General features: G+C 40.6%; 1 protein-coding gene across 2 annotated transcripts in view; it reads left to right on the top strand.

The window, feature by feature from the left end:
• The first annotated feature begins 3,067 nt into the window (after window positions 1–3,067).
• The window catches only part of clcn3 (chloride channel 3), a 54,747-nt gene continuing 44,689 nt past the window's right edge, over window positions 3,068–13,125 (top strand). Inside the window, exons 1-2 of one of the 2 annotated variants that reach the window (XM_007895960.2) lie at window positions 3,068–3,119; window positions 9,603–9,777. In XM_007895960.2, the coding sequence (XP_007894151.1) occupies window positions 9,618–9,777 (160 nt within the window). In that variant the 5' untranslated portion in view covers window positions 3,068–3,119; window positions 9,603–9,617. The remainder of the gene's footprint in view (window positions 3,120–9,602; window positions 9,778–13,125) is intronic. The other variant, XM_042342793.1, reaches the window with a different exon arrangement.

Below are 13,125 nucleotides of genomic sequence, written 5' to 3'. Positions count from 1 at the left end.
ACACACCCCAAACAGCCCTCCCGAATACCCCCCCCAAACAACCCCCCCTAAATCTCTTTCAGCTTCCCCTTTGCAAGTTCTATCCCATCGATGGAGTATGTGTGTTTCCTATTATTGCTTATTATTACTATTCAATGTGAAAGGCGCTATACAAATGTAATTTTGTTGTTGTTGTCACTTCCTATGTGTATTACCTTGGATTTATCTTTATTAAACTTCATTTGCCAGTTATCAGCCCATGTGCAAATCCTATCAAAATATCAAAACCCTCTTTATATGAAAACAGCAACTTGCATTTATTTAGGATTCCACTCAAGAGCTTTGAGGCTCGTCTCTCAATATCTCCACTTACACATGGATATTGCAGTGCTTGGAAAGGAACGCAGACTTTCTCCCCAGAGGGACGTACGCTACTTACCTAATTCCAGAGAGCATTAGGCACAGGTTGGTGAGAGCCAAGATATACACTGAACACCTCCTTAAAATTTCTGTGAGGCATAACTGGTTGCTGAAATCTATTAAATATGTACGAAATGCTTAAGACTTTCAAGATTTATAACAAGTAGGATTGCCAAGTACATTAATATAATGTGTTATCACGAGGAAAAAAATCTGAAAATATGTACCAGTCACATATTACTAAGGCCCATTAAAGTCAGTTTGAATCACAAAATAAAAGCCCTTTTTCTGGGGTCCACTTTTTCAAGGAAAAAACAGAAGAAAATTGGAGGGGGCAGAAGTTACCCCCCCCCAAAGGATAAATTCAGTTAAAAAAAGAATGGTGTCCAACACCTTTACTGTAAAATGGACTGAGATGTTATCCTACATGACAGGCACTATATCATTTCAAGTTTATAGTTATTATAGCCAAGTGAGTTTATGACTATTCATGCATAATTACAAACCCCAAAGTATATTGGCAAATTCAGATTTTAAAGCAAAAAAAACTTCAATGGTCCTTAACATTATTATTATAACATATTCTTTGGAGCATATTTCTGCTACCTTAAAATTGCAGTCCAGCTTCTGGGTTCCCATGACATAAAGAAAGTAATCCAAGCAGAAACATAACTCATCTGTATTCTATAAAGTCAACAGCAACTTGACAAAAGTTGAGTTTTTAGTTCAAATAATTTGATGGTTACGTACCTGAAGTTCTGCTCACTTTTCAATTGCTAGAAGAATCTGAATGAACAAGTACTGCAGAGTTACAGTGCTTTTGGCAGTCTCAGAAAGTTCTTGCATGCTCTTTAACATGCACTATTGCGTATACCCTATCATTTTTACTGTGGTGCCAATTCTGTTGATGGTGCCTTCAATTACCATCTCTCCACTTCTGACTCAGTGTCAAACCAGACTGCAGTTAAGTGCAAATAAATGCAAATTGTTGCTGTTGTTGAAATAGAATCACAAAAAGCATAAGGTGGAATAATTGAGAGGAGAAATGAAGCAAGTAGGAAAACAAAAAGTAAAATGATAAATCAAAGAGAGCTTTTAATACAGAGTGAATGAAACAGTATAATGTGAAGGACACGGATAAATGATTGAGTAAGAAAGAACGTTTGAGAAGATACCCTCGTCTAATATCATTTGGATCTGCAATTCGTTTCTTGTTAACAACTCGTAAATGGTAAAAAATCTAATTAAATTTGTGAATTCCATTTTTGTTCTGCAGGATGCTCTCTTTGCACACTGCACTTATGCTGATGATTCATCTCGATTTTTAATATGTAGTGAAACAAAACATTTGGACAAATATAATTTTTACCAAAGGAATTTTTTTAAAATTCTAAATTGAGCCTAAATTCACTCAAGTCTAGGTTAAAATAAATACTGTTTCCTTGGCAAGATATTATGAACATAGATTTGTTTGTAACTACAATTTATAACATTCTGTGCAGCAACATATTCTTTGACAGCAAAGCATCCTCAATACAATTCAGTTTACTAGCCACCCATACAAAATGTAAAAATTATTTTCACAGCTTCCATTTCCTGGTTTGATCTCATTTGCCATCCACCTGATGAGGGCACAAAACTGGGCTTGTTGGATATGAAATGACCAACTTGTGACTATCCTCCTGGAGGGGGGTGGGGTAAGCAAAATATTGTTGGAGCTGAATTGGCTCCAAGGTGACATATTTGGCAATGAAATGTCAAAATCAAACCCACCCTCTATAGCAGTCTTGACAGTCCAGTTCCTGAGCCAGGTGGGTCTGCAGTATTCCAGGGAACTGATGATGATAGAAGAGCCATTGGCAAGACTTGGAAGGGTAGACCATTCATTGCAGCAGGAACTCTTCCCACACTGCACCCTTTAACCCTGCAAGCCAAAGCCTTAACAGATAGGGTGGTCCTAGCTAGATAAGTAGCAGGAAAGCTTGCCAGGCAATGCTCTCAATGGCAAGCTATGTGGTTTTAGATGTTTAGACTCCAGAAAAACCCCAACACACATTCTGGAGTCCCAAGCCTTGGCTCTTACCAACCTACACCTAATACTTTCTGGAATCAGCTAAGCAGGATGCGTCACTTCAAGGAGGGAATTATGCATTCCTTAGCATTTCTGGAATCTCCATGTGTAGATGGGCTACATGAAATTCTCCGTTTGGTTTGGATATTATAATAATAATAATAATCCTTGCATTTGATATAGCGCTTTTCACGTCGGGAGGACGTCCGAAAGCGCTTCACAGAACATACTGTAAAGTGAATTGACTGTATATTTGTGGGCGAACGCGGCAGCCAATTGCGCACAGCAATGTCCCACAAACAGTCGTAGATTGTAAATGACCAATTTATTATTGTTTTTGGTTTTGGAGGGATTATTATTAGGCGTGTGGAGTAAGGAAACTTGCCCAAGGTTTCGCCCTGACCTGCCTGGAATTGAACTCCGGTCTCTCACTTGCAAAGCGAGTGCTCTAACCACTGAGCTACAGGACTCCACATATTCTTAAGCATGGAATGTGTTTCCGTATGTGTCAGACACCTGGTTGACCAAATTAACAACAACAAATTCCATTTCTACAGCGCCTTTCATGGCAGGAGAACGTCCCAAGGCGCTGGACAGTCAGGGATATGCGCCTGAGCCACTGGCTGGGATCGAGTGGGGGAGCGTAGAGGTAGGAGGGTGACCGAAGGCACAGTTGAAGAGGAGGGTCTTGAGAGGGGGACTTAAAGGAGGCGAGGGAAGGGGCAAGGCAGAGAGACTGTGGAATGGAGTTCCAGAGGGTGGGGGGAGAGAGGCTGAAGGCCGCACGCCAACGTTGGGTGGGCAAGGTGAGGGACATGAAGCAGGCCGCAGTCCACTGAGCGGAGAGACCAGACAGGTTGGTAGAGTTTTAGGAGGTCATAGAAGTAGGGTGGAGCAAGGCCATGGAGGGCTTTGAAGGTGGGGACCAGGATCTTGAACTGTATCCTCTGAGTGATGGAGGATGGAGCTGGGCGAGGATGGGAGTGATAGGGTCATGGAGCCTGGTGCAGGAGAGGATACAAGCTGCAGAGTTCTGGATGATCTGTAGCGTGTGGAGGGAGGAATTGGGACGGCCGACAAACAGGGAGCTGAATGGGAAGAATCCTTGCTTCCAATGACCAATCTGCCCCTCTATTCTTGCTAACAAGACTGCTATATGTGTCATTAGCAATGCCTTGCCTTCTAGTACTGTAGAACCATCTAGCTAGGGAACTGTTCTACCAAGACCAACACAGAGCACTCACTTGACTCTGACATTATGTTCTAAGGAGATCTTGCTTACACCCCTGCACCCACCCCACCCCCAGGAGGATAGTCTCTACTCTGAAATCCTTAATTTTGGGGGTATAAGTATAAAGGGCAGAAGCTGATGTTGTTGTTAAACCTTGGTTGATTCAATTGGAGATCGTGGAATCTGTTTTTAATGTTTAACTAGTTTTTGAATATGGATTTGTCACATTTTAAGGAGTCAATTTCAGTCCTTCTAACGTCCTTCCAACACGTGATGTTTCGGTGTCGGTTATTTGCACAACTGAAAATGTATTATTTTATATGCATCATTTTCACTCAGTAGTGCTGTCATCTCTGGGTCGTAACCTTGATTTGAATCCCCAGATCATCATCCAGGCTGATACTGTGGTGACATACTAAGGGAATACTACATTGTTTGTGATTCCCTTTGTGATGAGATGTTAAACTGAAGCCCTTTCTATCCATACTGGCTTTTTTTGAGCACTATTAAAACAATAATCCTTATATTTGGAACTGCACCTTATCATGTTGAAATGTCAGTAGGGCTTCATAAAGCTTTTTGAAAAGTGTAGTGACCCTGTGTGCTTGAATGTGGCAGCCAGCGTGCCTACAGAAAGCTTGTTGTTCTAATGGCAGGCGTAAACCCTCTTCTGACTCAGCGGCAGTCGTGCTCCCAACTGAGCCCAGCTGCTACTCTTGATTCTGTAACTATTTTCAAAGAAGAGCAGAGGGTTGTCTCTCTGTTCTGGAGATTGTTTCTACGGTGATCAAATCCACGAGGAAACAAACGATCGCTGTTTGTGGGGTGTAGTGATTCAGTTGCAAGTGTCTTACTTCTCACCATGCTTAAAACTAACTAAAAGTAAAGAGTACTTTGAAATATGTCTTAAGCATAAGCAACAACAACAAATTAGATTTGTATAGCGCCTTTCACGTTGGGAGGACATCCCAATCTGAATTAATAAACCATTAATTCAAGTTTATTTGTGTAGAATTTTGAGTTTTTTTNCAAATAGAACATTACAATAGCGTGTTACCGTGGAAAGTATCCACCGTCCACTTGGTGAGGGCTCAAACCTGCGCTTGTCCGTTGTCAAAGGATCAACTAGTGACTGTGCTGCTTGGGTGGCGGTGGGGGAGGGGAGATGAACTGGTTCCAAGGTGACATGTTTGGCAACAGGATTTCGGAATCGAGCCCACCCTTTGGTAGTCTTGGTTGGCCGGTTCCTGAGCCGCAGGCGGATCCACAGTATTCCAGGACCCCGCTGATGACAGCACAGCCAGCCTGGCTCATCGGCAGGTATTGGAAGGACAGACCAGTCACTGGGGGCAGTGAATCATCCCACTCAGCTCATGTTAACCCTGCAAGCCAAAGCCCGACAGGTTGAGTGGTCCTGGCTGGACAAACGCAGCAGGAAAGCTTTAGCTGGTTTGACTCCATCAATACCACAATGCACACTTTGTGGTCCCCATCCCTTGACTCTTGCCAACCTGTTGCCAAATATTTTTGGAATTAGGTGTGCATTCCTCGAGGGAGAGAGTGCACATCCCATTCCAACAATTTATCTTTGGAATTTCACCCACAAAATACAGTCAATCCACTTTACAATATATCCTGTGAAGTGCTTTGAGATGTGTATTATTATTATATATAATTTGACACCACTAATTTAAAGGCCTGGCAATTTATCTTTTTTTCTTCATTATTATACTTGAATTTCACAGTTTGTTCAGCAACAAAGTCATTGATATATCAGATTCAGAAGAGTCTTCCTTCTCTTCCCCCACCCTCCAAATCTATTTGGTTTCTAATGTCTGTGATGATGGGATAGAATTAACACCTTGCTTTGCTGTGCTTACAAAATTCTTATAACAGCAAAGTTTAGCTCAGGAGGGCAGTATGGTTTTGATGTGCAAAAATTATGACTTGAAAAAGTACTGTACTTTAAAGTATCAGAGGCTTTTCCAATAAAGTGTGGTGAAGATTCCAGGATTGATCCCTGGTCTGTGATGATTTAAATTGTTGAAAGTGGAGTAGTAATGAGATTACTATATTAACAATTGGCCTTATCCTCCTGGGTTAGGGAAAAAAACACTTGGGTTCCCATTCTTGCTAACTATGCACTAAACCCTGCTGGACAGTGCAGATATGTGGAAATGAAATCAGGATACAGTTAACTATCATGGGTTAATACTGGGATTATTACAATAACTAATTTAAAATGATTCACATGATATTTTTGTGCTACTTTCTCAAGTGAAAACAAAATAATCTAGTCTTATTTTGAACATTGGAAGACATGTGGTTGAATGTGGGTTTTTTAGTTGTATTGTAAAAGTTTGTTTTACTCATAAATTATTGCTTATTATAAACTGAGATTGCTTTACAGCATTGTCTTACTATGTTTTAAAAATTTCTAATATTTTAAATATTTAGTCATGTTAGCTTATTCTGAAACTTACGTAGTTACATGATAACCGTGGCATTAATTTGCAATAGCTTTAGTTTTTTAAAAAACTCCATATTTCAAAGAATCATGGAGTCTTTCTCCAAGTTATCCAATCTTATATTCTATTTTATCTTATATTATTATTTCCTTTTTGTCTATGTAATGTTGGTAGTGCAGAATGACTGCCATGTTTACGTATAATATGCATTCCTTTTCATTTTTAATCATTTATATTTTGTAAATCAACTTGAAATATTTATTTTTAAATGAGAGGAACTATATAAATGTAAGTTATTTAGGGTAGAATGCTTTTCCATTTGCTGCGATACACATTTGCATTTCATAATTGAAAAACACAATATGTCTAAAGTAGTGTATTTTTTGCTTGTTAGCACTGTTACAACAGTTAACAAAAAGGATGGGTAATACCAATACATTAATGCCATGAATGTACAATTATTAAAATTATATTTGCAAACCAATATTTATTGCAGCTTTAATGTCATGTACTTGTCTAAGTTCTCATCACCACATGTTAGTAAAGGCTTTCTTTTAAAATAAACAAAATGGACAATGCTTCTCCAGTAACTCAACACAATTATACCGTACTGTGTGAATTCCAGGAAATGGATATTTATGGAAAATTCTACTATCCAGGTCCCACTTGTGTAGTAAGATTTATGCTGATGCACATACACACGAATTCAGCTGCAGTGCAGATTTGCTCCACATATTAACATGAGGGAGTTTCAGGAGCACAGGCTGACTGGGAAGTGCCCTGTAGTATGACAGTAGCCTTTAAAGCATTGTTTTGGTTCAGTTATTTCTGCTTGAAGTTATGCTGTCATTTGCAGATTAAACAAATTTGAAGTGTTATTTGTTTTATAAAGAGCGATTGGCTTTTTGTAAGCTGGCATCTCAAAATAAAACAATGAATTCTACTCTTATTTATTTATCACACACACAGGTGGAGCCGGTTGGGGGTGTCATTTTTATCATAAAATTTTATGATAAAATGTACTTAATTACTTTTAAATTCCCAATCATGTTGCAGTTTTGAGTCTGATGTGGCATTGGAGGATGTCATTGCGGCTGTGGAGTGCACAGCCTCTGTTTGCGTTACAATCATGCTGCCGCAAATAGGAATGCCTGAAGTACCATACTTGTTACTGTGAAATAATTTTAAAATAAAATTGAAATAGGAGTATGCGGTGCAGTATATTTTACTGTGAGCTAATATTGAATTTTGAGCAAAATATTGGTAGTTTGAAATTAGGACATTAATTGAATATTTTAAGCAGATCTTCAACAATAATAATGAAATCATAGCTGGTCGATCAGCACTTGAAAGCGAAAATTGGGTATAAAATTTCCAAAAGAAGATGTGATCTCCTTTTGTAAAACCAGAGGATGATGCAACCTGCATTCCACTGGTACCTGTGTGTCATCTAAAGGGGATTCATTGCTCATCAGAAAATTTACTGACCTTGTTTAGTGAGCACCATTTTTTCTGTGACCGACAGAATAAAATGAGCTTATCTGTCAAGGATGGGAAATGTAAGTGCATTATCCACTTTGGAGAGGCCTGGAATTTAGGCTTATGGATACCGTTTCAGTTCAGTAGTCATGTGGGATAGTTTGAGATAAAGCAGGGAGAGAAGTGAGGAACAAATGTTTTCAGCTGCGTGTTCGTGAGTGACAGTAGAACTGATTTGACAGAAATAGATATGGGCTCTGTTGCAAGGAATTGTCATTCACATGATTTATAGAGCATGAAAGGATGATAGCATCAATGGTTTCACTATGTGCACCTTTTGTAGTGGCCAATGGGATGCATAGAGTGCAGTGCATACAAATACTATTTTCTTTCCTTCCTATAAATCAAAGTATAATTCATTTATTTTAATAACTTTATTTTTGTCTTCACAAATACTTATATGGTGCAATATCTTAGATGCTGCTTGTGTCAGTACTGTATAGTCTCATAAAGGGATTTTTTTTAGGTGTGTGGGTGGGGGGTGGGGGTGGTGCTTATGGTGCGTTGAGTTGGACCAGTGTCTTTCTGCATTCAGACCGATGAACTGATTATCTCCTCTCAACTGAGTGGAAAAATTCATCATGAGGCAAGTTTGGGCAGTGCTTACTCAGTTAATTCTCAGTCAGGGAAGCCATAATTAATTGTACTAAGTATGAGAAATGGAAAAAGTCAGGCTGGCCCAACGAAGGGTGCACTTCTAAAATTCAAGTAAACAAACGCATGATCAGTGTTGATGCTAAATATTAAATTTACAATGTTTTTACAGTAAGCTCCTGATAACTCGCCACTCCAAGGGAAAAGGGTTCAATGATGAGTTATCAGGAATTGTGAGTTAGGCATATGTATAAATACATAAATATTGACAGCATAATGATTTAAGTGGTGGTGACAAGTTTAGGCAGGGTTGAGCTATCAGGAGCTTACTGTATTTGCCTTTCATAATCTCAGTTAACACAAAAACCTGAGTGTCATATCTTTCAATCTTTAAAAAAGTACAATGTAGAACACATACGTATACTAGGCAGAGCAAAAATGGGTTCGCAACACATATTGTCACAATGCATAGTGCCCAATTTGTTATGAAATTAATGTATGAAATAAAGCTTACCCTTTCTGAAAGATTCAAAGTAAACTGTGAAATCACCATTTTTGGAAAGCGTTCTTGGGGTTATCACAGTTATCACATAGTTTCCTTGTGCTATTGTGATCTCATAGATTTTTGTTTTTTGCCTCAGCAAAAAAAAGCCTTAGGTTCTGAATCTAAACATTTTATAGCCAGATGTTTTCCTTCTCCCCTGGGACGTTTTTTTCCCCTCAAAGCCTCACAGTATTTTAATCCTTTGTTCTCTTATAAGATGCAGTTTTCCCCTAAAGAGAGATGAGCCCTGCCTTCTGCAATTTTGAGAGGCTTAAGTTGATTTATTATGCATTTAAATTCAAAAAGTGTATTCAGTTGTTTAATATTTCATTTAAATTCATTTTTTTAAACTTTCACTGGAGGATTGAGGGTTAGGGTTTTTACACTTGCCTACATTGAGCTATATTGCATGAACATCCAGCAGATAAATATTGTTAATATTTCATTTTCACACAATTACTCATATACTTTAAATGGGTTAAATTTTTTCATGTTTTTAATAATAAATTAGCATTTTTGCTTATTCAGACAGAATAATTAAACTTGAAATTTAAAATAAAACAAAGTACTGTACTCAGATGTTGCTCTCTTGAAGAGCGGAATATAAATGCAAGGGTTTTTTGGGGGTGCCAAGCCAGGACTGCCGCTTGGGATGTCCTAACAATCAATACTCTTTTTGAATATCAGTTTATACATCACACTTTTGTGGCATCATGTTACAAAGTTAAGCAATTTCATTTTCCTTTTCCCCTCCAGAGCACCAAATACTAAATGGAGTCAGAGCAACTGTTTTCCAGAGGATATTATAGAAACAGTTACAACAGTATAACCAGTGCCAGTAGTGATGAGGAACTGTTAGACGGAGCCGGAGTCATCATGGATTTTACAGGATCTGAGGATGATAACTTACTGGATGGTGATGTTTCCACAGGTGAGAGCAATAAGATTATTATTAATTGTTTTGTCCATGCACAGTCATACAATGTAGTTTCATTATTTATGTCATATCATAATTGAGTTTAATTTCCAACATTTAACATATAACAGGATGAACAAACTGCTAAATGGGATAATTTTCAGAGCTACTTTAGTCCCATGTTTGTAGCCCTGGGCGTGCAATGTATATTTTTGATTCATGCAAAAAATGGCATGATAAAACTTAGCAAATGTCTACTGCCAATGACTGTTTGAATGCCACAATGCAATCAAGGACATGGACCAAAGTGACAATTGATGGCGCAAAAANCTATTAAGAAAAATTTAGAATTATGAGACATGTTAAAAAATATATATCCTGAAGGCCTACAATTGCTGTTCCCCTTGGTTGGTGTTATTCTTTCTGACCTTTTGTTGTAGTTTTGTTAGCCTTTTACAGAACAAATGAAAAGATGACTTATTGCCTATGGCCCACTTCTCAGATGAGAAAGCAAAATTAAGTCTGTGTAGTGGCATTTAGATAATTGTGAGTTTTGGGAATATTTTGGGGGAAATCCTATCTCATTTATATGTTGGAGGTACCGAAACCAGTGGATGAGGGCACTGGTAGGTAGAATTTACTTGAATTCTCAGAAGTCACTTTATAAAATTTCACACATGAGGCACAACAGATTAGCCAGCTGCATTTGAAAACTGACTTCGTAATACAGCAACAGCATCAGTTTGCACTGATACAGCTCTTTTCTCATAGGGAAAATGTTTCCTTTCCAATGTTTCTTCCTCTCACCCTCGCCTGGTCACCTGCGGGGTACCCCAAGGCTCCATCCTTGGCCCCCTTCTTTTCCTCATCTATATGCACCCTCTTGGTGATGTAATCGCATCGTATTGTCAACTTCCACATGTATGCGGATGACACCCAAATCTACTTTTCCTCCTCCAGCTGTGACTACCAGTTCACTGATGTCCTGTCAGCTTGTTTGATGGACATCATGGCCTGGATGAGCACAAATTTCCTGCGGCTGAATGTCGGCAAAAAGGAAGCCATACTTTTTGGCTCCTGTCAATGTCTTCTCTCCTGCGGGTCTGAACTCCTCGACCTCCCAGAGCTCTCCCACAGACTCTCCAAACCCATGCGCAACTTAGGCGTCAGGTTCGATCCCCAGCTTTCCTTTCTACTACACATCTGTCCCCTCACCAGGACTGCTTTTTTCTACCTCCGCCATATTGTCCGCCTCCGTCCATACCTCACAACTGACGTCGCTGAAACCTTCGTCCACTCCCTGACACTTCTTGGCTGGTCTATTCCAATGCCGTCCTTGCTGGTCTCCCCAGCTCCACCAAACACAAAATCCAATTAATTCAAAACTCCGCCGTATGGATACTCAGCCGCACTAAATATATCCCCATCACACCAGTCCTTGCCAGGCTCCACTGGCTCCCAATCACCGAACAAATCGATTTCAAGATCCCCTCACTGTTTCCAAATCACTTAATTCCCTCCATACCTATCCAGTTTGCTTATCCCTCACTCCACTGCCCGCTGCCTCTGCTCGGCTGGTTCGGACCTCCTATTTGTCCCTAGTTGAGAGAGAGTTAGCCAAAGGGTTAGGTCTCCAGATTTTTTTGAAAGCAGAGAGGGAGAAAGTAAGGTGTGTGTGTGTTTGGGGTGGGGGGGGAGTGGAAAGTTTGAGGGTGGATAAAGTGACAGCAGAGGTTGCAAACAGGGTTTTAGAAGCGTCATGTCTGGGGTCGACAAAGATATGGGTGAGGGTTTTGATTGTGTGTGGAGGGTGGTGAGGACATGGTGGAGGCAGGCAATGTTGTACTACGTATGTAGAAGAGGAGGCTCTTGAGACGGGTCTTGAAGGAGGCAAAGGAGGGGGCAAGTCGGAGGGACTGCGAGATGGAGTTTCAGAGGGTGGGGGCAGAGTTGCAGAAGGCCTGCCCACCAATGGTAGGGCGGGTGAAGCAGGGGATGTGAAGCGGGCTGGAGCCCGCTGAACCGAGGGAGCGGGCAGGTTGGTAGGGGGTTAGGAAGTCACAGAGGTAGAGGAGAGCAAGGCCATGGAGGGCTTTGAAGGTGAGGACCAGGATCTTGAACTGTATCCTCTATGTGATGGGAAGCCAGTGGAGTCGGGTGAGAATGGGGATGATAGGATCGCGGAGACTGGTGCGGGAGAGGACACGGACCTCAGAGTTCTGGATGATCTGCAGCCTATGGAGGGAAGAGTTGGGGAGGCCGACAAGCAGGGAGTTTGCACATAATAATAATAATAATAATAATTATTTGATAATAATAATCCTTGCATTTGATATAGTGCTTTTCACGTCTTGTCGATGTCTCAAAGTGGTTCACAGAATAGACTGTAAAGTGAATTGACCGTATATTTGTGGGCGAAACGAGGCAGCCAATTGCGCACAGCAATGTCCCACAAACAGTCGTGGATTGAAAATGACCAACTTATTATTGTTTTGTTTTGGAGGGATTATTATTATCCCTGCCTGGATGTTATGAATACGTGTATGAGGGTCTCGGTCGCCTATGGTGTGAGACAGTGGCGGAGGTGGGGGAAGACAGAGCGGGACACTGCACGGATGTGGGGTAGAAAGGATAGTTTAGGGTCAAAAAAGACACCAAGATTCTGTACTGACTTAGTAAAGTGGAGGGTGCATCCTTGGATGCATCCTTCGTGGAGACCTGTAGCTCAGTGGTTAGAGCACTCGCATTGCAAGCGAGAGACCTGAGTTCAATTCCAGGCAGAGGGCGAAACCTTGGGCAAGTTTCCTTACTCCACACAGAGCCTAATAATAATCCCTCCAAAACAAAAAACAATAATAAATTGGTCATCTTCAATCTACGACTGTTTGTGGGGTACTGCTGTGCGCAATTGGCTGCCGCGTTCGCCCACAAATATACAGTCAATTCACTTTACAGTCTATTCTGTGAAGCGCTTTGTGACGTCGAGAAGACGTGAAAAGCGCTTTATCAAATGCATTATTATTATTAGATGGTGATGCTGTCAGTGCCTGAAGTGTGGGGGTGCTGATGGGAGCCAATAATGAGGTCTTGTTGACGTTCAACTGTAGAAAGTTGATAACTTGATGTCTGACAGACATTCTGTCAGGACAGCAGTGGTCCTGGACTCGAGTGGAAGCAGAGAGATCGAGTTTGGTGTCATCCGCATACATGAAGAAATTGACCCCATGTCTGCGGATGATCTCACCAAGAGGGAGCATATTCATACTGAAAAGAAGGGGACCAAGGACAGAGCCCTGAGGAACTCCTCACAAGATGGTGCGAGGGCTAGAGGAGAAGCCGTTTGTGGAGATGAAGTGGAGACGG

The sequence above is a fragment of the Callorhinchus milii genome, unplaced genomic scaffold (genome assembly GCF_018977255.1).
Source record: "Callorhinchus milii isolate IMCB2004 unplaced genomic scaffold, IMCB_Cmil_1.0 Scaffold1, whole genome shotgun sequence".
Lineage (NCBI taxonomy): Eukaryota > Metazoa > Chordata > Chondrichthyes > Chimaeriformes > Callorhinchidae > Callorhinchus > Callorhinchus milii.
This window is presented reverse-complemented; position numbering and strand designations above follow the sequence as displayed.